General features: G+C 39.0%; 1 protein-coding gene across 2 annotated transcripts in view; it reads right to left on the minus strand.

Moving 5' to 3' along the window:
• Positions 1-27987, minus strand: part of CPQ (carboxypeptidase Q) — a 468037-nt gene that overhangs the window by 148695 nt on the left and 291355 nt on the right. For both annotated transcript variants that reach the window (XM_067711716.1, XM_067711715.1), the window contains exon 5: positions 14218-14329. In XM_067711716.1, coding sequence (XP_067567817.1) covers positions 14218-14329 — 112 coding nt within the window. The remainder of the gene's footprint in view (positions 1-14217; positions 14330-27987) is intronic.

Below are 27987 nucleotides of genomic sequence, written 5' to 3' on the forward strand. Positions count from 1 at the left end.
TATAAAGTTTCATGATTAACAAAATTTGAAAGTAAATCATTATTAGTTAACAGGTTTTTTTTTTTTTTCTTCAAAACCTTGCAAAGCATGAAAATAAAGATGAAAACACAAAGGAAGCTGGATGGTAAAATGATTGGGGACTATAGGCCTTGGCCGTCCATGCTTTCCTCCTCGTCCCTTTCTCACTATTCCATGATAATAAATGCCATAGACAGGTCACCATCCTGATCTTCCAGTTCTTCTTTTTTCCAAATGCCAAGCACCAGGCTGAATGAAAGGAGTTTTGCTTTCTTAGAAAAGGACTAAAGGACTTCTGGCTGCTCAAGGTGATGCCAAAGGGACCCTTTCTCATATAAATATGTATTAAGTGCTTAGAAGGTATGCATTTAAAAAACTATTGTTTAATGCATAGCATTAACTCACAAAAAGAGAAAGGGAGGGAGAGAGAAAGAGGGAGAGAAGGATGGGAGGGAAAAAAAAGGGAGGGAGGGAAAGAGAAAAAAAGAAAGAGAAAGACACAGAAATCCTCAGATCCCAGAAGCAATAAGGGAATTTAAGCTAGAACGGAAAGTAAAAGCTGACACTGCAGTAACCTGGGGTTTTCAAAACCCCAAGCTGAGAAAGTAACTGGGAGGCTGGTGTAAGATCTCAGAGATGCAGAGAGATCAGGCCCAAGGAGAGCGGATTTGCTGGGCCGGCACCTCCATACCCGACTCTCGCAGGACAAAAACGGACAGGCTATGACTTAACCCATATGTAGTTTAAGTTAAAAACTCAGTGGAAGAGACAGAAAGTAGAATGGTTGCCAGGAGTTGAGGGAAGTGGAGAAGGAAGAGTTAGTGTTTAATGGGTAGAGAAGTTCAGTTTCACTAGATGAAAAAAAGGAAAAAGAACTACCATGGGGTCCCCTTTAGGAAGAAGATAACTGAAGCAGAAGAAAGGAATAATAGAGAATAAAAAATGTCAGTAAAAATGGTAGCAATCTAATATTACTTATACTGACTATAAATAATAATAACAGCTAAAATTCACTGAGAAGTTATTATGTGCCAGAAACTGAACTCATTTAATTATCGTAATAAACCTATAGGTAGATGCTATTGTAACCCCATTATACATATGAAGAAACTGAGGCATAGCACACTTAAACAGGAATATAGCCAGTAAGTGAAAAAACCAAAAAAATAATAATAACCAAATAATAAATCTGGGGAGGGTTTGGAAACAAGGCATAACTCAAACACTAGTCACCAAGAATATACATGATACACATGATGGGAGTGCATATACTGGAGCAACTTATGATTGCTGTATTATTTAATTAAAACAAATATACATGTGAGGGCTCCCCTGGTGGCGCAGTGGTTGAGAGTCCGCCTGCCGATGCAGGGGACACGGGTTCGTGCCCCGGTCCAGGAAGGTTCCACATGCCGCGGAGCGGCTGGGCCCATGAGCCATGGCTGCTGAGCCTGTGCGTCCGGAGCCTGTGCTCCGCAACGGGAGAGGCCGCAACAGTGAGAGGCCCGCGTAACGCAAAATAAATAAATAAATATATATATATACATGTGACATTTCAACAATAACCACTAAAAGAATAGGAAGATAATGAATAAATTTCCAAATGGTGGAGGGAAAAATAGGAAGAGAGTGTAAGAAAAAAACAATGAATCCAACAGAAAGCAAAAAAAAAAAGAAAAGGAGAAAAAAGAAACAAAAAAGGCAGCTTTAATAGAAAAAAGTTAGAAGGTTACTAAAATATAGGTAACCACAATAAAGAGAAGCAGAACAAACATATCCATTAACTGATATTGTGAGATTGAATATTTAAAAATCTGACTATATGCTGTTTACAACAGAATCAACTAAAACACAATGACCTAGATTAGTTGGAAGTAAAGGAATAGAAAAAGAGTAACCAAAAGAGAGGTAGTTATGATACAGTACTAATATAAGATAAAATAGACTTACAGGGAAAAAACAGTAAGGATAAAGAAGGTGTTTAGACTCAACCAGGTAAAGCAACGAAGCTTCAAATTATACAAAGGTAATTAAGCTGATAGAAATTCAAGAAGAAATTTATAAAATCACAATCTAAGTGGGAGATTTTAATATACTGCTCTCAAAAACCGATAGAGCAACCAGATAAAGAAACTAGTAATGATATAGTAGTTTTAAACAGCACAATTAAGACATTTTCTCTAATGAAAGAATATGTAGAATGCTATTCCCAGAAAACGAGGCTACATATTCTTTGCAAGTCATAAGAACACATTTTAAAAAAACTGACCAAGTAATAAACCAAAATTTTGTCTCAACAAATACCAAAGAATCAGTATTACATAAACCATGTTTAACAACTACTACGCAGCAAAACTGGAACTCAGTAACTAATATTTTTGGAAACTTAAAGAAAGCTATAATAATTAAAGAGTCAAAGAAGAATCATAATGAAAATCCTAACATGTTTAGATTGGATGGCCATTAAGACACTATTTCAAAACTTGTGGAAAGTAGCTAAGCCATTGCTTAGTAAGAGATGTATGGCCTTAAATGTAAATGTTAGAAAATAAGAAATTCACCTGAAGAAGACAGAAGAAATAAATAAAACACAATAAGCCCACACATGGAAGAGAATAATACCATCTATGTAAATTCAAAATCACAAAAATGATATAATACTGCTTTTGGATAAATACCCTTACAGAACAATGTTACAACAATCAGAACACGGTTACAACTGCAAGGGGAGAAGGGGATAGATTGTGGAGAGGTACAAAACAGGTATCAGCTGTATTGGTAATTTTTAACTTCTTTTAAACTAAGGACTGTTAACAAATATTTGACATTGTTAACATTTATGAGATTTGGGTGGAGGATTGTTAGTGTTTATTATTCTATGTCTGCTTCCAAATATTTGAATTATTTTTAAAAAAGGGGGGGCAAAGAAAAAAATTGAAGAGAAACATTAAGAAGAAGAAATAAAAGATTTTCTACTTTTGTAACTTGTAAGTAGCATCAGCCTTAGGCCCCTCATCTGTAAAAGGAATAATAGTAATTTCTACCTTCCAGACTCTGAGAACTGCATATCCAGCATGTAGCTCGGAGCTTGGAACAGCGTGCTCTAGAATGCTAAATGCTGTTATTATTTCATCCTAAAGTCAGGAAGCATCTCTTTTCATCTTCACACCATTCTAAGAAGACCTGGGTGAGAAATCATTTTTTTTTTTTTTTTTGGTCCTCCTTCATTTAAGTCCTAAAGCAAGACTATTTACTGCTACTGTTGATTCTTAAAAAAAAAGAAAGAAAGAAATATTACACATTTGTAATTAGTAAAATGATGCTGTTATAAAACGTTGTAGGACTTTACTGAAGTTTTTTCTTACTCTAACCACTTTAAGGTTACCTTGTATCCCTACCTCCCAAATCACTTCTCCACCAAAGTGCTCCATTTGAATTCTAGGTCAGTGAGATGGTAACCATCAGTGGCAGCATTGCCACTACAGTTTTCTTCAACATCTGTGTCATGGATTTTTCATCTTTGCATCTTTGTCTGATAGATATGCATTTGCTTACATTGTATTTGATTCATGTAACAGTCCTGCAAACATATTGTCATCTATTTTACTGGTAAGGAACTAAGGCTCAGATAGGTCCAGTGACCTGCCAGACATAACAAGATATACCTCAGAGGGCTCTTTTGAGGATTAAAAAAGGTCATGTGAAGTAACTGGTGCATAGGAGATATTCCATATATATTGGCTCTCTTCTCTTTTCTCCCAGATGTTCAGTTAATGTTTGCTGATATATTGTTTAATTAATGTCTTATTATATTAAGTGAAAACATAAGGTGTTCTTTTGATATATGTTTTGCATTATTATCAAAAATCCCTACTTTAGGGCTTCCCTGGTGGTGCAGTGGTTGAAAGCCCGCCTACCGATGCAGGGGACACGGGTTCGTGCCCTGATCTGGGAGGATCCTACATGCCGCGGGGCGGCTGGGCCCGTGAGCCATGGCCGCTGAGCCTGCGCGTCCGGAGCCTGTGCTCCGCAACGGGAGAGGCCACAACAGTGAGAGGCCCGCGTACCGCAAAAAAAAAAAAAAAAAATCCCTACTTTATAAGTTTAATCACTGTTTTTTGTAACAACGTAAAGTTCCAGAAAGGTAATAATTTGAAAATTCCTCTAATTCCTCATTTGTGGCTAAAAATGACATTCAAATGATTTCATCTAAAATTATTCAACTATAAAAGATGAACTCACACTTATATCTTTCACAAAAAAGTAATTCCAGTAGAAAGCACTTCATAACATCTTCCCTTGTTCTAATGTGCTGCTTGAAACAAGTGACTATGGGATGGCTAAGTGGATACATGGTCTATGGTGACGTGAACAGAAATACAGCCTTTGAAACACTTCCTGACTTATATTTTCCTATACACATTAACCAAGGCAATAACTCGGAATACTTTCAATTATATTTTAAATGTATTTCTTTTAAAAAATGCCATTATTACAGAGAAAGAACAATAATGCAAGCATCAGTGGTCATTGTGCTCAGTTTTCTATGCATGGGGATCCTCTGGGAATGCCTGGAAATTGTGGGGTTTTGACTATATTAAAAAACAGAAAAGACTTCTTGAGAGCTCAGTTACCAGGGTAAAATGTTAAGAGTAAGTACTAGATTTGATTCTTTGTTTTCTCTGCCTTGATTTTTTTCTATATTTCAAACAATTTACTTTGTAGTAAATTATGTTGCCCTCAACAGCTATTTCCTGTTTTCACTATTTTTTTCTTTAGGGATATTATAAGTCTTTGTAAATACAGCATTACTAGGTTAAGGACACTGGCAGAGAGAGAAAAGGGGACGAAAAAGATGAAGATCTCTCCATCCCCATATCTTGTGAGTGTTACTTTAATTCCACGTCACATTTTTGAAGCATCTATTAACTGCCCTTCTCTACAGCAATGAGGAGAGAATCAGCCTTATATATACTCTTTTTTTAATATATAAATTTATTTATTTATTTACTTATTTTTGGCTGCGTTGGGTCTTTGTTGCTGCACGCGGGCCTTCTTTAGTTGCGGCGGGCGGGGGCTACTCTTCATTGCGGTGCACGGGCTTCTCATTGCGGTGGCTTCTCTTGTTGTGGAGCATGGGCTCTAGGCGCATGGGCTTCAGTAGTTGTGGCACGTGAGCTCAGTAGTTGTGGCTCACAGGCTTTGTTGCTCCATGGCATGTGGGATCTTCCCGGACCAGGGATGGGACCCGTGTCCCCTGCATTGGCAGGCGGATTCTTAACCAATGCGCCACCAGGGAAGTCCCTATATATACTCTTGAATGGTGGCTATACGGGGGTGATGGTTCTTGAGTCTGGCTCATCAGAACCAGCTACCGTTCTTTTATTATGAAGGCTTCTCTGCTTTAGGGATGGCCTTGACCAAGCCCAACTGTGCAAAGAGATACAGACATCAAGCCTTGAGAGACAAGGTCGATCCTGAGATTATACCCCCTGCTGGAATATTCACCCTTGTTGTTTTGGCAATTAACACCTAATAATAAGAGTTATTATTACTGATGATCTAGTGGGGACCAGACACTGCCTAAATTATTTCAAATCATCCTATAACAATTCAAGATAAATTGTTGCCATTGTAAGGAAGAGGAAACTGAGATTTAAAAGGTTAAATAGTTTGTACAACATAATACTAAGTAGCATAGAAGGATTTGAACCCAAGATACTCTAACATGGAGTGTATGCTATTCTACTATCCATGCTACCTCTCGTTTGCCTACAGGTTTTGAGTTATTTAGGGGTTAAGGAAGTAGGAGTTCATCGGTTAAAAAGTCCGTGAGATCTGAGTCACATGGTACAATCTGGAGATGCTGGTGTCAAGCAAGAACATGGGCTGAGTTCATCACTGATGATTTCTCCAATATGAGGATGGCATTAGCAGGATTACAAATAAGTAATGTGACAATAGTCAACTTCACTTAATACTTTATTTAGCTTATCATTTCCATCACACATCCAGTAGAAACTCTCCATTTCTAGAGCTTGCTTTTGGGGATGTTCACAGGGCTGGTGGTGCCTAAAAATGAACTAAACTAAATCCTTATCTCCCAGGACCATTGAAAAAATCCAGTTAACCATAAAGTTCCAGTCAGATGTTCACTATATATTTTCTTGTTTTTTTGTTTGCAGACCTTTGTTTTTCGGCACATTTACTGGAACAGAATTTATTCTAAGCTGAGCAGACCACAGCTCTTGCAAAAGGCAGCATTAGCATGATGCAGCGAAGTGTGTAGGCGAAGAACACAGCATCCTTGGAAACCCCGTCACTTCCTCTTTGGTATATTTAGCTGGCTTGTCAGCCACATGGCAAATAAAATTTGCTTAGTAACTCCAAAACTGTGGTTCTTCAGGCTCTGTATAGCTGGAATCTCCCCACTCCACTTTCCTGTGTCTCCATTCTATTCATCCCACTTCCTTACAAGTTAAATGGATAGCCCAGCCAGTGTCTTTAGAAGAAGTCAATCTCATGCTTAAAATCTTCAACGGCTCCTACTGCCTATAGCACCAGCTCTGAAGTTCAGCTTCGTGTCCAATGCCCTTTACAAACTGACCCTCATCTGCTAAATTCTCACCACTCCTCACTCACCTATGGCTCTAGATTTACGAAAACATCCTCCACTCCTCAAATTATGTACCTTCATGAGCTCTAATCGTGTGCTTTCTTCTCCTGCTTCCCACCCATGTGAAGCTATTGATGCCTGACTGTGAGCTCTTTGATGGAATGATCTGCGTCTTACCCATTTTATTAGCCAGACATGAAGCAGGCGTTCAATATTTATTGTTGAAATGGGAGATCTCCTTGTGAGCCAAGTTGCACAGTACTGTGATGATACAGTTCTCATGAGGTAGCCTACATTTTCGAGGCAGCCCTGCTCTGGACTTATATGGATCCCATTCTTGAGTGGAAAGAAACCCACTGGGGCACTATGGATACCATTATTAAGTCTTTACATAGCCATTCTTCTCCAGGATAATTAGTAGCAACCTTTTTTTTTTTTTTTTTTTGCTGTACGCGGGCCTCTCCCTGCGGTGGCCTCTCCTGTTGCGGAGCACAGGCTCCGGACGCGCAGGCTCAGCGGCCACGGCTCACGGGCCCAGCCGCTCCGCGGCACGTGGGATCTTCCCGGACCGGGGCACGAACCCCTGTCGCCTGCATCGGCAGGCGGACTCTCAACCACTGCGCCACCAGGGAAGCCCAGTAGTAGCAACTTTTAAGGCTTCCTTTTCCTTTACCACCACCACATTTCTTAACTTTCTAAGGCATACGGGCCAAATCAAAGCAGATGTCGGGGAGGAAGCTGAGCACGCTATGGACAGAGGGGCCCCTGAGACCCTTCCTCTGGCAACATTCATCCGCCCCCTCTCCAGATTCTGTCAGACAGGAAGGAATGAATCGCAAGGCTGAATGCCACTGGGCCTGGGTCTTGTCTCCTTTGACACAGAAATGGTATATTTTAACTACATGATAAAATAATAACAGCAATATTCATGTAGTTTAAGGCTTTGAAAGGACTACAGAATCTCCCCTACCACGTCCAAACTAAAAGGTAGAACACATTCTAAGTGATTCATTTGTAACAAGCCTTACTTTATCTCATGACATATTTGGAAGAACAATCTACACACAGTTTGTCTTTTTACACACACCACTGGAAATGTCTATGTTAGCTGAATGAGATATAAAGATGCAAAGTGTTTTAGTGAGACTTACAATGTGTTCAAACTTCAAGAAAAGGTCTCAGCAATTCCCAGCTGAAAAAATATGTATCTGCCACAGGTCTTAAGGTAAAGCCAGACACTTACCACTAGAGGAAATAACATATTTAAATAAAAAATGAGAAGATCATCCTCTAAAGACCATGAGAAGGAGCTAAAAATGCCCCCTGACTATAAACCTACTTTTAGGAGTTAGAAAAAAAGAGAAAAAGCAAGCAAATTCTTAGTTTCTAATTCTTCCATTGTTCTAGGTATTTGCATCACTAAATATAATTATAAAGAGTCAAGACCAAAATTTGTTCAGGAAAAAAAAGGCAAACAACCATCTACAAATTAAAATTCAAATTAATAAAAATAAAATTTAATGTTGGAGAAAACATTTTTTTCTAAGACTTGAAACAAGTTAATTTCTTGGACAGTTCCAGAAGTGGACATATTATTTCCTAAATGTATTGAGGTGATTTTAATAGGAAACCTTTCCCGGGGATGTAAGACTCCCTTCTTGTGTTCACAAAATAATTGTGGAGGAAGTGCATCCAAAAAGGGAGCAGGGAAGAGTTTGTGGAATGTTTTAAGATCAAAAGTCCTTCTAGAAAAAATAAATCCTACCAAATTCTAGTGCATTGGGGGCCACAGAAAAACCTGGCAGAGAGAGCCTTTAGTATATGTTAAACATTTCCAATAATACTACATTTATCTTAATAAAATAGGCTTAGATAGTGCAGAAATGAAGTTATTTGTTGGGTAAAGTTTGCACTTGGGTGGGTACAGATGCTCTTCAGGAATATTCTTATAATATAAGAATAATCTCCACCATGCCAGTTAAGGAACCATTACATGGCTCTATCTTGTCAATATTCTGGCAATCGCAAGAGCCCAAAGACAGCCTAGAAAATCTAGAATGAAAATAAATCCAAGGCCATTTGTACTCAGTTCCATGAAGTATACCTCAGCAAGCATTCTTGGATTCTTCCTCAATTCTGCCAACACCAGTAGTGCCCCAGAGCAATGTTTCCCAAAGCACACTTGAGTCATGGAATCACTTTCCCAACAAATGTTTTTTGATGAATAAAGAAATTACCAGGACATGGAAGCAACCTAAGTGTCCATCAACAGATGAATGGATAAAGAAGATGTGGCACATATATACAATGGAATATTACTCAGCCATAAAAAGAAACGAAATTGAGTTATTTGTAGTGAGGTGGATGGACCTAGAGTCTGTCATACAGAGTGAAGTTAAGTCAGAAAGAGAAAAACAAATACCGTATGCTAATACAGATATATGGAATCTAAGAAAAAAAAAAAAAAGGTCATGAAGTACCTAGGGGTAAGACGGGAATAAAGACACAGACCTACTAGAGCATGGACTTGAGGATATGGGGAGGGGGAAGGGGAAGCTGGGACGAAGTGAGAGAGTGGCATGGACATATATACACTACCAAACGTAAAATAGATAGCTAGTGGGAAGCAGCCGCATAGCACAGGGAGATCAGCTAGGTGGTTTGTGACCACCTAGAGGGGTGGGATAGGGAGGGTGGGAGGGAGGGAGATGCAAGAGGGAAGAGATATGGGGACATATGTATATGTATAGCTGATTCACTTTGCTATAAAGCAGAAACTAACACACCATTGTAAAGCAATTATACTCCAATAAAGATGTTAAAAAAGAAAAAAAGAAATTACCAAGAGAGAGTTTCCCAAACTTATTTGACCACAAGAGGAGGTCCTTTCTAATGGAACCTCCTTTCTAGATCTGGGCTAGTCCCAAGTTGGCTTCAGGCTCTATCTCTAGCTCTATCCGTTAGGTTTCTATTTCTTAGAAGTTTTTCATTTCCCTCACTCAGTTATTCTGGATTGGACTTCCTGAGACATTTCCAAGGGAGGCTTGACCAGGGCCTGGGAGAAGAAAACCCTCTTCCTGGATGGATCCCCACCTCTGACAGGGAACCCAGTGCATTAGAAATGGCTACATGAAGCTCTAACTACACCAAAGCCTTAGCACACATTTGGTTGTGTTGCCTGGTGTACTTCTGGGCATTGGTGACTCCTGCATGACTCTTCCTACTTCCTACCTCTGGCTCTGTAGTTCCTGTTAACAGAGTGTTTATGGCGATGGCAAGACCAAGAATTTTTTTTTTTTTTTTTTTTTTGGCTTTTGAGAGTTTTTTCTTAATTACTAAAGTAACACATGCTTACTACACAAAAATCTAATATTATATATCAGGTAAAAAGAGTATCTCCTGCAATTCCGCGAACCCTCTCTTCCCCCTCAATCCCATGACTGTTACTGTCAACAGTTTTCTCCTCATTTTTAATAATACACAGGACTGGAAGCTCTATAATCTGCTGGGAATTCTTCATTGTGCCCCTTTTGCTTCAGGAAATTCTATTTATCTTTATAAAAGAAACCTCAAATATCACTTTTGTGAAGGCGCCCTGACCCAGCCAAGCCATGCTGGTCTCTCCCTTTACCAGGTGCCCGAAGTAATTTGCACATATTTCAATTACCCGGAGTAATGTGCACATATTTCAATTAAAGAGCTTACAACAATTTCATTGCAAGTTTTGAATTAAACGTCTCTCCTACTTCTAAGACTTCAAGGACCAGTCTCATTCCTCTTTGTTACAAGGTATCTGGCAACTGACATGCAATCAGTACACAGTAAATATTTGTTGAGTGAATGAGTGAAGAAATATATAAATGAAATATTTTTCTAACACACAGACTTAAAGCTGTATAAAAATCACAGTCAAGATGCTCACGTTTAAATTTCTCTAAAAAGATGTTTCACACATATCCAACATTTCAACAACCAGGTAGTACTGTTAATTACTTTTCCCGTTTGTTTAGGCCTGAAAACTTAAAATTCTAACTTCATGGAAAATGGTAAAGTTGGAAGAATTTGGGGATGGATGGTGGTTTATAATTCAAGTGCCAAATGAACATTTTGAAGCATAAGATCTTTGGCCATTGGCTTTGTCCACTGACACCAGAACATTCCAGGAAATGACATTTCAAATAAACACTTTCAAGTCCAGTAAACCACAAACACAAAAAAGTATTCAATGGCATTTCACAGCAAATAGCCTTCTGTTGACAGTTACTCAGGAATGACTGGTTATATTTGCAAAGCACAAATATCTCTTCTGTTAGATTAACTGAATATGGTTTTAGCTGATGGCTTGGGCAAAAGAGTGAATCTATAAAAGTAGTGAAAGAAGTGAACAAAGGAGAAGAGACATGAAGGATGAATCTTCGAACAATATTTCTAAATATCAGAAAGTTCCACTGGACCAACACTTCCAATTAACAAGCCCCACTGAGGGACTTTGACATGCATTCTGCATGACATATTGTCCAAGGAGTAGCAGCCAGAAGGAATCTCACTTTTCTTGGAAAAAGAGATTGCCCATAGAGCTTTCATATTTTACCAACTAAACAGTTTGGGGTCAATGTAATTAAGTAATATAATTATGAACCCATTTCTTGGCCTCTAGCCCAAAGTGCTATTTCTTATTCAAGTATATCGTTAATTTTCATCTAGAAGGCATATGTGACACGTTAGACATAGTTCTTCATATTAAAAGACATACACAATCTACAAACAGAAATCCACAATCTAATTTTAATTTTAAAATTAAAGAGTAAGACTCCGTGGGTGCAATCATAGGATATGAGGTATAGCACGGATTCTAGGCCTTCAACTTAAGCAGGAAGTGGCCAGGAGAAATTCAGACTCTTGAAAATTTAATATGAAAGTAGAAAATGGTGAAGGGGTCAGTGGATTTCCATCATACAAGAGATGGTGACTTAAATAGTAAAGGGAAAGGATATTTAGGGATACAATAGCAGCTGGCCCTAGAGTTACATCAGTACAATTAACGTATTAAGTTAGGAGGCAAAGCTGGTGTGGGGTTTAAAAAAATATGGTACTGTCAGATCATGCTTATTAAATAATAAAAGTTAAAATTTATTGTGTATCTGGGTTGGGTTAGGCACTGTTTTAAGTATATTATGTGAATAGATTATTTAATTTTCAGAGCTACCTTATGAGATAGACCCACGCACTCTGGCTCCAGAGTGTTTTTTTAACAGTATGCCATGCTGCCTCTTAAAACCTACTCAAAAGAAATATTAGTCTTATTTTAGAGTTGAATTCATGTGTTTACATAGGTGTTCAGAAATCTATAGGAGAGTTAAGTCCTGAATTGAACGAGACTGATTACTAGCTATCAAAGGCAACTGAAGTCAGTATACTTTCAGAGCTGGAGAAAGATACTCAATTCACCTTTGCATGGTGTTTGACATTTATTCATGCAATTGAATTCAACTCAATTAACAGTGATTTAGGGTCCCATGCTGAGTACTAAAGAAGTAAGATTCAAAGCGTAGAGGAGACACAATTTTTATGCCAATCTAGAGCAGATAAAAATACTCTGGAAGCTAACAGTTGAACAGAGGTGAAGAAAACGAAGTCCAGAGAGTTCAAATGACCTGCCCGAGGCCAAAAAAGTAGTTTGTGGCACAGAGGGACCTAAAAATCTAATTGAGGTGGGTCTAGGTCTCTTTTTACACTCCACTCTGCCTCCTGTCAAGCTGGTTGGAACACCTGGGAATAAAATTAACTTCTAAAATAAATATCTGTGCCCAGTAAAGAGGAAACTGTTGGATATTTGCCTGCCTCGTCTCTAGAACCCACTTCATTCTGGAATGAAGTTAAGGACAGAGAGAACAGATAGCCAAGGGAATATTTTTTTTAAGGTTAGAGGAGGAGAGCATTCACATATGGAGTCTCCCAGATCTCCTCTGAAAGAATGAGTGTTTTTCGATTTTATTTGCTGGGCAATTTATCTCTCTCAAACCTTACCCAATTCTAAAAGCAGACTTGACATTATATCTTTATTGATAACTATGTGTGTAGGTGCATATGTATGTCTTCAACTATGTTCTAAGGGTCTTAAGAACAGAGGACATACTTTAAACCTCTCTGTATGCCCAACTTTTACAAAATGCTTTCACATAGTAGCTGCTCAGTATGGTAATGATGCTAAAAGTATAAGTATATACAATGTAAGTTTTCCAATTAGTTTGTTTCATTTTTTAAAAAACGACCCTGTATTCAGGTCTCCTAGAAAATTTTTAATAGCTTCTTTTAGTGGGTCAATTTTACGTGCCACCCTTTCCGCCCACAACCTGCCGGAGACATCTGGCAATGTCTGGAGACATTTTTGGTTGTCACAGCTTAGGGGCTGGGGGAGAAAGGTGTTACTGACATCTAGTAGGTAGAGGCCAGGGATGCAGCTAAACATTCTACAATGTACGGGACCCACCTCACAACAAAGAATTATCCGGCCCCAAGTGTCAATAATGCCAAGGTTGAGAGACACCGGCCTCTTCAGAAGTTAAAAACATGCACAATCACCTTCCCATTTCTCCATTTTTAAAACACAAGTAAGACATAAAGCAAAATGATACACTAAATATTTGCCTCGACCAAGACAATGTCAGTAGTCTAGTTAAGATGAACAATTATTTAATGGGCTGATTTAGCATTAGAAGGGTTCATTAAAAGCCAGAGGAAATGCATGAATTTAAACACATGTGTACTTAAGTAAGCAATGGAACACCTTCACCAAAACGCATGTTCTGATCTTCACTACATCTGAAACCAAGGTTACTCCACAGTTACAATATAAAACGTTCTGCTGATGAGGCATTTTCAAAACCACCACTGGTTTGATTCAGACACGGAAGTCTCATTTCAGACTGTTTCATTATTTCTAACCTCGCTCAAAATCCACCTTTTGACCAGCACACAAAGAGGAAATGTATGTTTTTTGTTTGTAAATAGGGTCATCAAAATAAACTGTTTTCACAATTAGTCTTTCCTTTTGATGCCTGTCCCATGTCTAGGTTAACCTGGAAGGTCCAATTTTTCATCCTAGATTCCTTATTGTGGCCAAAAGCACCATTCCTTCAGGCCTACTTTGGCTCCTTGACTTCTATCATGGAAAGACGACTGCAGTAAAGCTATCCTAACAGCCTGATGATGTCTTTAAAGACAAACAAGGAAAAGGAAGTGGGGGAGCTGCTGATTTTTCTTTCCACTTGGTTATGGTTTCCTTACACAATCTCTAGCTGATGTGGTTGCATTTGCTACAGTTTTATTTGCTTGTTCATTTTCCCCCGTGGCTGATCGTATTTGATCCTTTGGCTGTCTGGTGGACACTTGAATAAGAATTTCTTTCTTTAAGGGGACAAATTAGTTTTTTTTCTGGGAATCAACTGACAAAAAACATACAGACCTCAGGAGGATCTTTAAACCTGGCATAATAACCGATCTGTTGAGCATTCTGTGTATTGAGTTAAACATGTCACCCCTGACACTCTCACACGTTGGTTAACGACTTACTAAATACTTACCAAGATCTTTAATAAGCGAGAGCGCTTCCCATGATATAAAGGCTCCTCCACCATCATCCATCGCACCCTGCCCAACATCCCAGCTGTCCAGATGTCCACTGACCAGTACAACCTAGAATAATAAAAAGAGAAAAAAAAAAACTGAGCAGAAATGACATCAAAGAAGAAGCAGTCATAGGCATTCCAAATATACAAATGAAACTTTTCTATTTTCTATTTTTACTTTTTAAAAGATGTGTGTCATTACCAGTGGAAAACTTGGTATAGCGGTGTAAGGTCATCTTAATAGTAATAAAACTTCTCACCTTGTACTTCTCTTTATTAATATAATTTTGAATACTAAAGAAAAATGGTTTATTACTGACAGATGTTTGACAACTTTATTATATGGCTTAAAACCTAAATGACATAAAAATGGAGCTCAAAACTTCAACCATATTCTCAACTGTCCCAAATTCTAGCAGACAAATAATAAACATGTGTTGAAATGAATTCTAATGAAAAAGTGAGAATAATTTATTTATTTTTAATTATTGTGCTTTGTGCATTATGAATCACTCTGGTGTTGAATAAATAAGTATGCTGGAGTTACAAACTAGAGTCTAATTAAACAGAAGAACCTTTAAGAAATATCTCAATTTATGTGTTAAATAAATCTGTTGATTATATTATAAATTTTACATCACCATAGGTTTAAATTTTTTCAAGAATCATTAGTAATTCTCTCCAGGAAAATATAAAAAATATTTCAGTGAAACTAAATTTTATGGACATATTTTATTTTATTTATTTATTTTTTGTTTTGTTTTAATTTTTATTTTTTTAACATCTTTATTGGAGTATAATTGCTTTACATTGTTGTTAGTTGCTGCTGTATAACAAAGTGAATCAGCTATACGTATACATATAGCCCCATATCCCCTCCCTCTTGCGTCTCCCTCCCACCCTCCCTATCCTACCCGTCTAGGTGGTCACAAAGCACCGAGCTGGTCTCCCTGTGCTATGCAGCTACTTCCCACTAGCTATCTATTTGACATTTGGTAGTGTATATATGTCAATGCCACTCTCTCACTTCGTCTCAGCTTACCCTTTTCCCCTCCCCATGTATGGACATATTTTAAACAAGTTAAAAACCAAGTAAAATGATGCTGGGTTAATAGGATATCCACGTGGCAAGTATGTGTCTTGATCTCTAGATCATGTAGTATATGAATGTCAAGTCAGATGAATTACAAATTTAAATAAAGATATTAGAGGAAAGCATAGAACAACTTTGTCAACTTAGAGTAGGCAAAGATTTCTTAAACTGGACAAAAAAGTGCAAACCATAAAAGAAAAAATAATAAATTGGGCTTTAAAAGTATTAGGAATATTTGTTCATCAAAAGACTCCATTACAGGAATGAAAAGGCAACCCACAGAGGAGAAAATATTTACCATACATATTTCAACAGAGGTCCCATATCCAGATTATATAAAGAACTTCTATGAAACAGTAACAAAAAGAGAGTCAAATGATAAAAAAATGGGCAAAAAACTTGAACAGACAATTCACAAAAAAAGGATATATCAATACAAATTACTAATAATCATATTAAAAGTTGCCCAGGTTCATTATCATCAAGGAAATATAAATTAAACCACATTCAGTACATATCCACTGGAATAGCTAAAATGAAAAAGACAGAAAGTATTGGTGAGGAGGTGGAGCAACTGGAACTCTCATACATCAAGTGTGAGTATAAATACTTACAACCACTCTGGAAAACTGGCTTATCTACTAAATCTGAACATACACACACCCTAGGACCTAGCAATTCCACTCCCAGCTACACTCCAACAGGAAGGGATGCATATGAATGCTTTCACCAGAAGGGATGTACTAGAACGTTCAGAGAGTATTCATAATGACTCCCATCTCCCCCACAAAGAAAACTACTCAAATGCCTGTCAACAGCAGAATGAATAGTGTGTTGTACTGATCAATGGAACGCTGTGTGGCAGTGTGAATGAACAGATACAATCAATACACAATAAATACACGAATCTCATAAACATAATGAAAAATGGAAGAAATAATACATCGTGTATAATCCCATTTATGTAAGATGGAAAAACAAGCAAAACAGGAGAGTGGTTACCCATGGTAAGGATGGGTAGTGACAGGACGAGGACACGAGTCGAGCTGCTGGGTGCTGGTCATGTCCTGTTTCCTGACCAGGTGCTGGTCACGTTCTTTTTTCTGGGTACTGGTTACACAGGTGCACTCAGTTGGTAAAAGTTCATCTTGTTATACGCTTAGGATTTGTGCATGTTCTCTGAGAATATTACACTTCAATAAAAAAGCTTAAAAAAACCAAGCTCAACAGATTGATTCTACATACAGCATACAGTAAATAAATAAACCGAAGTTGAACAAATCTTCTTGATGATTAACAGGAAAATGCCCCAGGACTTCGGGAAAGTAGGATTTTGGGTTTAAAATATCAGGGTGACCCCTTGCACTGCCTCGTTCCCTGAGCAGCTGCAGGATCTCCCACTGACTCTGTATATACAGGCAGACCCAGCTTACTACTTCATTGTAGTCATAAACAAGTACAATGCCCCAGACTAACAAATGGCCATGTAATGAACCCAAATGGATTGTTTCTAAGGGAAAAAAAACAAAAGAAAAAAATGTGTTGCAATAGCAGGAAATTCTGATTCAAAAAGTGGTGTAATCCCATGTGGGATGAACAAGCCAATTAGTCAACACTGTCACCACCCTCAGGACCATTTTCCCAATGAAGTTAAAGTTCCAATGGATAAAAAGTGTCAAAATCTGTTTTAATCAACTTTTTCTCAGATAACACGAGTAATTAAATCAAGGCAGCTACTGTTTTAACCTTCAGACTTCCTTCAGAATAACTGAGGTTGTCTTACAATTATATTTCTTTATGTTTTCTGAAATATCTCTGTTCTCTAATCCAGAATTATTACTTAAACTAACAGTGAAAAGATGGAAATGGTTTGATGATAGGAAACTAAATGATATCCCATAGGATGAGGTCTTTGGCACAGTGATATGGAAGAGAGTTAGTTTTACTTTTTTTTTTTTTTTTTTACAAAACCAGAATATATTGGGGGTTACCATGGGATAGTAGTAATTTTAATATAAACTGATTTAAAGACTAGGTGATGACAAGAAGCTACTTCTAATTCAGTAGCATATTTAACGAACTTGAATTTTCCTAATCATAAAAGCTTCAACCTAAACCTCGAAAGTAGTAGCGCAGGAGGTCTCATTCAACAGGGTGTCTGGCTAGCATGCTTTAATGCAGCCTCACAAAGGATAACCCAGAAAAACATAACAAAGGGTCAGGCAGAGATGAACATTACTTGTAACATATTTGCATCTGATTTAAGCAAACAAAACAAAAACAGACAACTCAGAGACACAGTAAACTCCAGATTTATGAAAAAGGATCACGTTATAAAAGATAAGGGAATGCACCGGTTCTGCTGCCAGATGTGCAGCCCTTAGAGCAATAACATGGCCTAGAACCAACAGAGAAGGGGGGTGCTCCCTCATCTACCCTCCTTATGCGCTGCTCCCCGAGGCAGGCAGAGCACTGACCAATCCCCTGCCCTCCAGCTTCCATCTCACCACCATCTCTTCCAAATGCAGTAAAGAGTAAAAATTATTCAAACAACAGCAAGAGCCAGGAGCAGCCACAACAAAACAAATAGGAAGGCAGAAAGGGAACACCGATGCTCTGAAATACAGTTTGCTATTTGTGAGGCACACATTAGCCCTGACCACCAAAGGCTCAGGTCTTGGGGGTGGGGGGAACTTCTGCAGTAGGGCAGAGATGCACTGGATGACAGCCTGCGAGGATGAAGAATCAGACTGGCAGCAGCACAGAAACACCTGCAGGCCAGCTGTGGGTCTGAGAGCAAAGATACACTAAATCAAAGGTAGACAGAGAGCAGCCCGAGGACAAGCCCCCCGCTTCGTTGTTATTGGGGCATATGGAGATACTGAAGGCAAACAGATTTGCTTGATTAAAAGATAAATAAGAACACAATCGAAACGGGACATATGAAAAATATCGCAGAACAAGGGAAAGAGAACAGCATCAGAAGAAGTACATTCTTATGAAAACAAGCTAATACAAGATCCTGGAGAAAATGTCACGGTCTTGGGCATTTATGCATGCATTTATTCAACAGCTTCTACTGAGTTTCTCTTATGTGCCAGAGATACAGGAATGGACAAAACAAGCAAATATTCTGCCTTAATGGAATTTATATTCTGGTGAGGGAGACAGGCAATAAATAAATATAATGTAATGATAGTTTTAAGTATTATGAAGAAAAACAAGGCAGAGGAAGGGAATAGAGAGGGTAGTGGCAGGGAGAGGAAAAATCAGTCAGCTTCCTCCTAAGGTGTACACAGCCACAGGAGAATTCTGCCCCTACCCTAACAATAAGAGAAATCTGGATAATCTAGAAAATCATAACTTTTTTAGGCCCATCAGAGATCTGAGATTGTAATTCAACCAGAGGAACTGAATTGCAGAGGATAACGTGCTCATCAAAGGAGCGGTGGGACACATGAACTGGCTGCCTTTAGCAGCGACAGGAGGGAGAGGCCACAGTCATAAAAGCAAGAATGGAGACAACTGAAATGTTAACAAATTCTTAAAGGGTTGAGTGTGTGTTAAGATGAGAGTTTAGAATCCCTGGGAACCTCCCACATAAGGGCTCTAGGTACCTATTTTCTAGATCTTTTCCACAAACTTCCATCATGGGTGCACAGGAAATAAAGAGCAGGGCAGAAGCCCTAAGAGAGCCCAACTTGTGGTGCAGGGATACATATGACTGGGCGCTGTCGGGAGCAGGCAGCAAATACACCTACTTCTGGGACGCTTCTCTCATACGAAGCCGAGGCTATCTCCCCCTGGGAGAGAGGCACAAAATTGCCCTGCAGGACAGTACTAGGCAAAGGCTGGCGGCTACAGGAAAAAGGGTAGAAACTGCACTCCCACCCTACACTGACACCTGTCTCCAGGAGGGCAGGAGACTTGCCCACGCCCAGAATTCTGCACTGATGTAAAGAGTTCTGCTGCCCCTGGGTAAGGGACGAGGTACGCATCCCCATGACTCATGGCAGAGTTTGGCTTTCACAGGGGGAGGAGCAGAAATGCTGAGAAAGCCCCACTCTTCTATTTTTAATTAAAAAACAATTTTTATAGGAGTCTAGTTGATCTACAATGTTGTGTTAGTTTCTACTGTACAGCAAAGTGAATCAGTTATACATATACATATATCCACTCTTTTCTGGATTCTTTTCCCATATAGGCCATTACAGAGTATTGTGCAGAGTTCCCTGGGCTATACAGTAGGTCCTTACTAGTTATCTATTTTATATATAGTAGTGTGTATATGTAAATCCCAATCTCCCAGTTTACCCTCCCTCCCCCACCTCCTGGTAACCATAAGTTTGTTTTCTACATCTGTGACTCTATTTTTGTTTTGTAAATAAGTTCATTGGTACCATTTTTTTAGATTCCACATATAAGCGATATCATATGATATGTGTCTTTCTCTGTCTGACTTACTTCATTCAGTATGATAATCTCTAGGTCCATCCATATTGCTGCAAATGGTATTAATTCATTTTTTTTATGGCTGAGTAATATCCCATTGTATATATGTGCCACACCTTCTTTATCCATTCCTTTGTCAACGGACATTTAGGTTGCTTCCATGTCTTGGCTATCGTAAACAGTGCTGCAATGAACATCGGGGTGCATGTATTCTTTCATATTATGGTTTTCTCCAGATATATGCCCAGGATTGGGAGTGCTGGGTCGTATGGTAGTTCTATTTTTAGTTTTTTAAGGAACCTCCATACTGTTCTCCATAGTGGTTGTAACAATTTACATTCCCACCAACAGTGTAGGAGGGGTCCCTGTTCTCCACACTCTCTCCAGCATTTATTGTTTATAGACTTTTTGATGATGATCATTCTGACCTTGTGAGGTAATACCTCACTGTAGTTTTGATTTTAATTTCTCTGATAATTAGTGATGTTGAGCATCTTTTTATGTGCTTTTTGGCCATGTCTTCTTTGGAGACATTTCTATTTAGATCTTCTGCCCATTTTTTCATTCGGTTGTTTGATTTTTGACATAGAGCTGCATGAGCTGTTTGTATATTTTGGAGATTAATCCCTTGTCGGTCGCTCCATTTGCAAATATTTTCTCCAATTCTGTGGGCTGTCATTTCATTTTGTTTATGGTTTCCTTTGCTGTGCAGAAGCTTTTAAGTTTAATTAGGTCCCATTTGTTTATTTTTGTTTTTATTTTCATTAAAGAATAGTCAAAGCAATCCTGAGAAAGAAAAACGGAGCTGGAGGAATCAGCCTCCCTGACTTCAGACTATACTACAAAGTACCGTAATCAAAACAGTATGGTACTGGCATAAAAACAGAAATATAGATCAATGGAACAGGATAGAAAGCCCAGAAATAAACTCACGCACCTATGGTCAACTAATCTATGACAAAGGAGGCGAGAATATACAATGGAGAAAAGACAGTCTCTTCAATAAGTGGTGCTGGGAAAACTGGACAGCTACATGTAGAAAAATTAAACTAGAACAATCTCTAACACCATACACAAAAATAAACTAAAAATGGATCAAAGACCTAAATGTAAGGCTGGACGCTATAAAACTCTTAGAGGAAAACACAGGCAGAACATTCTTTGACATAAATCGCAGTAACATCTTTTTTGATCCACCTCCTAGAGTAATGAAAATAAAAACAAAAAATAAACAAATGAGAAAGCCCCACTCTTGAGCTCAGGCACATAAAGCCTGGCTAAGACTGAGGGGCAGAAGCACCAAGAAACCATCCTGTCCCTGCCAGGAGCCTCCAGTGAGTAACAAGCAGAGCAGTAACAGTTCATAGCCAAGGGAAGGGCAAGGGTATATAGAGACCCCTTCCGTGGTGCAGGCATACAGAGACTGCTGAAAGCTGAGGGTGAAGCAAGGCACTGGGAAAACTGCTCTGACAACCCAACCCCTACACTAAAAACAGACTAGCAGCAGCAGCCTGAAGTATGTGAGCACCAAAAGCAAGAATAGAAATGATACAATCCAAACCTAGCTCAACTCTAAACAGATGGACTGTACCACCCTCACACTAATGGCTTGACAGAAGAGGTGTTCTCATTTTTGAGCATGTACACTGCTCACCTCAGGCTCTACTGTTCTCTTATAGATGATATCCAGCTCCCAATAAAAAATTGTGAGTTATAAAATAGGCAAGAAATAAAAAGAATTTTTATCAGGAAATAGAGTACTCAATAGAACCAGACCCAGATATAGCCCAGATATTTAACCAATCAGACAAAGACTTTTCTCAGAATTCATGTAAAAGGCATTTCACAGAAAAGAACTTATGAACAGCCATCAAGCATTTGAAATGACCAAACTCATTATTGATCAGGGAAACGTAAATTAAATCCTCGATATCACTTTGCACCTATCTAATTGGTAAGAAGTTTTAAACCTGACAATATGAAGTTGTGGCAAGGATGCTGAGCAACAGGAATTCTCATCCACTGCTGGCAGGGGCAGAAAATTGTTAAAATCATTTAGGAAAACAATTGGGCATATCCTTTTAGGATGACTACATCTCACAGCCCAACAATTTCACTTTAGGTGCAATTTAGAAGAATTCTGCCAATTGGGCTCTTGGAGACATGTACGAAAATGGTCATATAGAAACAAGCATAAGGCCTCAAACTACAACCAAATGTCTATCAGCAGTAACATGGGTAAACTATGGTACAGTCATACAATGGAATATGATAAAGTAGTTAAAATTACCTATAGCTACATATATAAATATGTATAAATGAATATAAAAACAGAAATATGAAAGAAAAAGCAAGAACAAATCACAAAAGAAATAGAAGAGTATGATTCCATAGTACAAATTTCAAAATTCAGTGAGCTAAGTAATATAATCTTTAGCAACGCATACAGAGATGATAAAATCATGAAGAAAAAGCAAAGTAATGGTAAACCAAAATTAGGATATCATTTATATCAGATGGGGTTAGGGCAGAGAGGGGGAAATCATCGTAGAGGGGCACACAGTGGGCTTCTAAGACACTGGTAGTGTTCTATCTCTGAAACTGAGTGAGAACACATGTAAACTTTTCATTCTTCTTCTTTAGATTGTACATACATGCTAAAGTCTTTTGAATGAATGCTATACTAAACAATAGCAAGAGTTATCAAAGATAGTTTTTTAAGTGAGTTCAAACAAACATTAAAGGTCAGATTTATCTCATACTACTTCAACTGTTGCAAAGCAAAGAAAAATATGGAAAATGTCTACATTTACTTAAAATCATAATTTTGTTACTAAAACATGAAAAAGGTGGTATCCCTTCCTAAAAACCAACTAGAGAGAAAATATAATTGTAAAATCTAAAATAGTTGTATCTAGCAGCATATTGAAAGCTATTGCAATATAACAGCTCAATGGTCCCCAAAGGCCCATGTTAACTAGAAGTTATAGATACGTAGCAGATAACACAGTCATCCTTCCCTCAATATATTCAGAGTGTTTGGTTACAGGGCCCCCAGGCAAATACCAAAATCCATGGATGTTCAAGTTCCTTACATAAAATGGTGTAGTATATGCATTTAACTTATGCACAAACTCTCATATATTTTAAATCCTCTCTAGATTATTTATAATGCCTAGTACAATGTAAATGCTATGTATATAGTTGCTGGCTTGCAATAAATTCAAGTGTGGATTTTTGGAACTTTCTGGAATTTTTTCCCAAATGTTTTCAATCTGCAATTGGTTGATTCCGTGAAGGCGAAACCCACAGACTCAGAGGGCCAACTGTACTAATAAAGGGCTAGTATTGGCTCATCCTTACCTTCTCAGCATGCCTAGCTTTTCACAGTCTGCATTTTAAATTGTGAGTTGTATACGTATTTATCTAAACCTGACCAAGTTCTCGTTGATCAATCTTCAACAAACGAGATGGTCACTTCCTTTGAAGCATGCTTCATCTTATAAATGTCTTGCTCAATCATAAACCAGAAAGACAACTACCTGGTGGTTTTATTTTTTGCTTTTGTGATGTTTTGTTTTGTTTGCAGCTGCTTCATTCTTTCGTCTCATTTTATTTGGTTTATTTTAAGAGCTAGCAGGAGAGACCTTCAAGATGGCGGAGGAGAGAAACGTGGAGATCGCCTTGCTCCCCCAAAATACATCAGAAATACATTTACATGTAGAAGAACTCCTACAGAACACCTACTGAACGCTGGCAGAAGACCTCAGACCTCCCAAAAGGCAAGAAACTCCCCACGTACGTGGGTAGGGCAAAAGAAAAAAGAAAAAAATGGACCAAAGAATAAGGATGGGACCTGTACCACTGGGAGGGAGCTGTGAAGGAGGAAAAGTTTCCACACACTAGGAAGCCCCTTCACGGGCGGAGACTGTGGGTGGCGGAGGGGGAAGCTTCAGAGCCGCGGAGGAGAGCGCAGGAGCAGGGGTGCAGAGGGCAAAGGGGAGACATTCCCGCACAGAGGACTGTAGCCGAATAGCACTCACCAGCCCGAGAGGCTTGTCTGCTCACCTGCCGGGGTGGGCGGGGCTGGGAGCTGAGGCTCGGGCTTCCGAGGTCAGATCCTAGGGAGAGGACTGGGGTTGGCTGCATGAACACAGCCTGAAGGGGGCTAGTGCACCACAGCTAGTCGGGAGGGAGTCCGAGAAAAAGTCTGGACCTGCCGAAGAGGCAAAAGGCCATTGTATCAGGGTGCACGAGGAGAGGGAATTCAGAGCACCACCTAAATGAGCTCCAGAGATGGGTGCGATGCGCGGCTATCAGCGTGGACCCCAGAGATGGGCATGAGATGCTAAGGCTGCTGCTGCCGCCACCAAGAAGCCTGTGTGCGAGCACAGGTCACTATCCACACCTCCCTTCCCAGGAGCCTGTGCAGCCCGCCACTGCCAGGGTCCCGTGATCCAGAGACAACTTCCCCGGGAGAACACACAGCGTGCCTCAGGCTGGTGCAACGTCATGCCGGCCTCTGTTGCCGCAGGCTCATCCTGCCTTCTATAGCCCTCCCTCCCCTTGGCCTGAGTGAGCCAGAGCCTGCTAATCAGCTTCTCCTTTAACCCAGTCCTGTCTTAGTGAAGAACAGATGCCCTCAGGCGACCTACATGCAGAGGCGGGGACAAATCCAAAGCTGAACCCCAGGAGCTGTGCAAACAAAGAAGAGAAAGGGAAATCTCTCCCAGCAGCCTCGGGAGCAGTGGATTAAATCTCCACAATCAACTTGATGTACCCTGCATCTGTGGAATACCTGATTAGACAACGAATCATCCCAAAATTGAGGCAGTGGACGGAGCAACAATATATATACATTTTTTTCCTTTTTCTCTTTTTGTGAGTGTGTATGTGTATGCTTATTTGTGTGATTTTGTCTGTACAGCTTTGCTTTTACCAATTGTCCTAGGGTTCTGTCTGTCCGTTTTGTTTGTTTGTTTTTTTAGTATAGTTTCTACTGCTTGTTATCATCGGTGGATTTGTTTTTTGGTTTGGTTGCTCTCTTCTTTCCTTCTTTTTTTTATTACTTTTTAATTATGTTATATTTTAAAAATATTTTTTATTTCAAAAACTTTCTTTTCTTTCTTTCTTTTCTCTCTCTTTCTTTCCTTCCTTCCTTCCTTCCTTCGTCCCTCCCTCCTTCCTTCCTTCCTTTCTTTCTCTTCCTTCTTTTCTTTCTTTTTCTTTTTCTCTCCCTTTTATTCTGAGCCGTATGGCTGACAGACTCTTGATGCGCCGGTGGGGTGTCAGGCCTGTGCCTCTGAGGTGTGAGAGCCGAGTTCAGAATACTGGTCAACCAGAGACCTCCCAGTTACACGTAATATCAAATGGCAAAAGCTCTCCCAGAGATCTCCATCTCAACGCTAAGACCCAGCTCCACTCAACAACCAGCAGCTACAGGGCTGGACACTCTATGCCAAACAATTAGCAAGACAGGAACACAACCCCACTCATTAGCAAAGAGGCTGCCAAAATCATAAGGTCACAGACACCCCAAAACACACCACTGGACACGGTCCTGCCCATCAGAAAGACAAGATCCAGCCTCATCCTCCAGAACACAGGCACCAGTCCCCTCCACCAGGAAGCCTACACAACCCACTGAACCAACCTTACCCACTGGGGGTAGACACCAAAAACAACGGGAACTATGAACCTGCAACCTGCAAAAACGAGACCCCAAAACACAGTAAGTTAAGCAAAATGAGAAGACAGAGAAACACGCAGCAGATGAAGGAGCAAGGTAAAAACCCACCAGACCAAACAAATGAAGAGGAAATAGGCAGTCTACCTGAAAAAGAATTCAGAATAATGATAGTAAAAATGATCCAAACCTGGGAAATAGAATGGAGAAAATACAAGACACGTTTAACAAGGACCTAGAAGAATTAAAGAGCAAACAAACAATGATGAACACCACAATAAATGAAATGAAAAATTCTCTAGAAGGAATCAATAATAGAAAACTGAGGCAGAAAAATGGATGAGTGACCTGGAAGATAAAGCAGTGGAAATAACTACTGCAGAGGAGAATAAAGAAAAAAGAATGAAAAGAATTGAGGACAGTCTCAGAGACCTCTGGGACAACATTAAACACACCAACATTCAAATTATAGGGGTCCCAGAAGAAGAAGAGAAAAAGAAAGGGAATGAGAAAATATTTGAAAAGATTACAGTTGAAAACTTCCTTAAGTGGGAAAGGAAATAGTTAATCAAGTCCAGGATGGGCAGAGAGTCCCATACAGGATAAAACCAAGGAGAAACATGCCAAGACACAGGTTAATCAAACTATCAAAAATTAAATACAAATAAAAAATATTAAAAGCAGCAAAGGAAAAACAACAAATAACGTACAAGGGAATCCCCACAAGGTTAACAGCTGATCTTTCAGCAGAAACTCTGCAAGCCAGAAGGGAGTAGCAGGACATATTTAAAGTGATGAAAGGGGAAAACCTACAACCAAGATGACTCTACCCAGCAAGGATCTCACCCAGATTCGATGGAGAAATTAAAACCTTTACAGACAAGCAAAAGCTAAGAGAATTCAGCACCACCACACCACCTTTACAACAAATGCTAAAGGAACTTCTCTAGCCAGCAAACACAAGACAAGGAAAAGAGCTACAAAACCAAACCCAAAACAATTAAGAAAATGGTAATAGGAACATACATATCGGTATTACCTTAAATGTAAATGGATTAAATGCTCCAACCAAAAGACATAGACTGGCTGAATGGATACAAAAAAACAGACCCGTATGTATGCTGTCTACAAGAGACTCACTTCGGACCTAGGGACAAGTACAGACTGAAAGTGAGGGGATGGAAAAAGATATTCCATGCAAATGGAAATCAAAAGAAAGCTGGAGTAGCAATTCTCATATCAGACGAAATAGAGCTTAAAATAAACACTATTACAAGAGACAAAGAAGGACATGACATAATGATCAAGGGATCAACCCAAGAAGATAGAACAACTGTAAATATTTATGCACCCAACATAGGAGCACCTCAATACATAAAGCAAATGCTAACAGCCATAAAAGGGGAAATCGACACTAACACAATCATAGTAGGGGACTTTAACACCCCACTTTCACCAATGGACAGAGCTTCCAAAATGAAAATCAATTAGGAAACACAAGCTTTAAATGACACATTAAACAAGATGGACTTCATTGATATTTATAGGACATTCCATCCAAAAGCAACAGAATACACTTTCTTCTCAAGTGCTCATGGAACATTCTCCAAGATAGATCATATCTTGGGTCACAAATCAAGCCTTGGTAAATTTAAGAAATTTGAAATCATATCAAGTATCTTTTCTGACCACAATGCTATGAGACTAGATATCAATTACAGGGAAAAAAATCTATAAAAAATACAAATACATGGAAGGTAAACAATACACTACTAAATAACCAAGAGATCACTGAAGAAATCAAAGAGGAAATCAAAATATACCTAGAAACAAATGACAATGAAAACATGACCCAAAACCTATGGGATGCAGCAAGAGCAGTTCTAAGAGGGAAGGGATAGGGAGGGTGGGAGGGAGACGCGAGAGGGAGGAGATATGGGGATATATGTATATGTATAGCCGATTCACTTTTTCATAAAGCAGAAACTAACACACTACTGTAAAGCAATTATACTCCAATAAAGATGTTTAAAAAAAAAAAAAGAGCTAGCAGGGAGGAGTATTAGGGCTACAGAGTTCAAGACCTAATGCATTTTCAGACATAGGAAATCCCCAATCAAATTTTCAACAATAAAATTCCTTAAATAGTTGAAAAATATGACCTACAAAAAGAGGAGGGAAAATCTCTCATTATTTAGCCTAGAGAAGAAGTCAAGAAGTGATCTCATAATGGACTTCAGCTGTGACGGGTCCCTTCTGTGGCAGATATGAGCAGCAGAATATAAGGCATAGGAAAACCAGGTTTTGGCTGCAGCAGTGAGCATTAGGGGTCATATAAACGATCAAGAATTTCTGATGGAAGGCTTTTGTAGGAGTTTAAAAAATGGCTAACAGGGGAAAGGTTATGGAAAATTCCATTCCTTGGAGGATTTCTAAAATAGAACACATTCTTAGGTCTTAGAAGGAAAGCTAACAGACAAGGAGTAAATAAAAA

The sequence above is a fragment of the Pseudorca crassidens genome, chromosome 17 (genome assembly GCF_039906515.1).
Source record: "Pseudorca crassidens isolate mPseCra1 chromosome 17, mPseCra1.hap1, whole genome shotgun sequence".
In the NCBI taxonomy this organism is placed as follows: Eukaryota; Metazoa; Chordata; class Mammalia; order Artiodactyla; family Delphinidae; genus Pseudorca; species Pseudorca crassidens.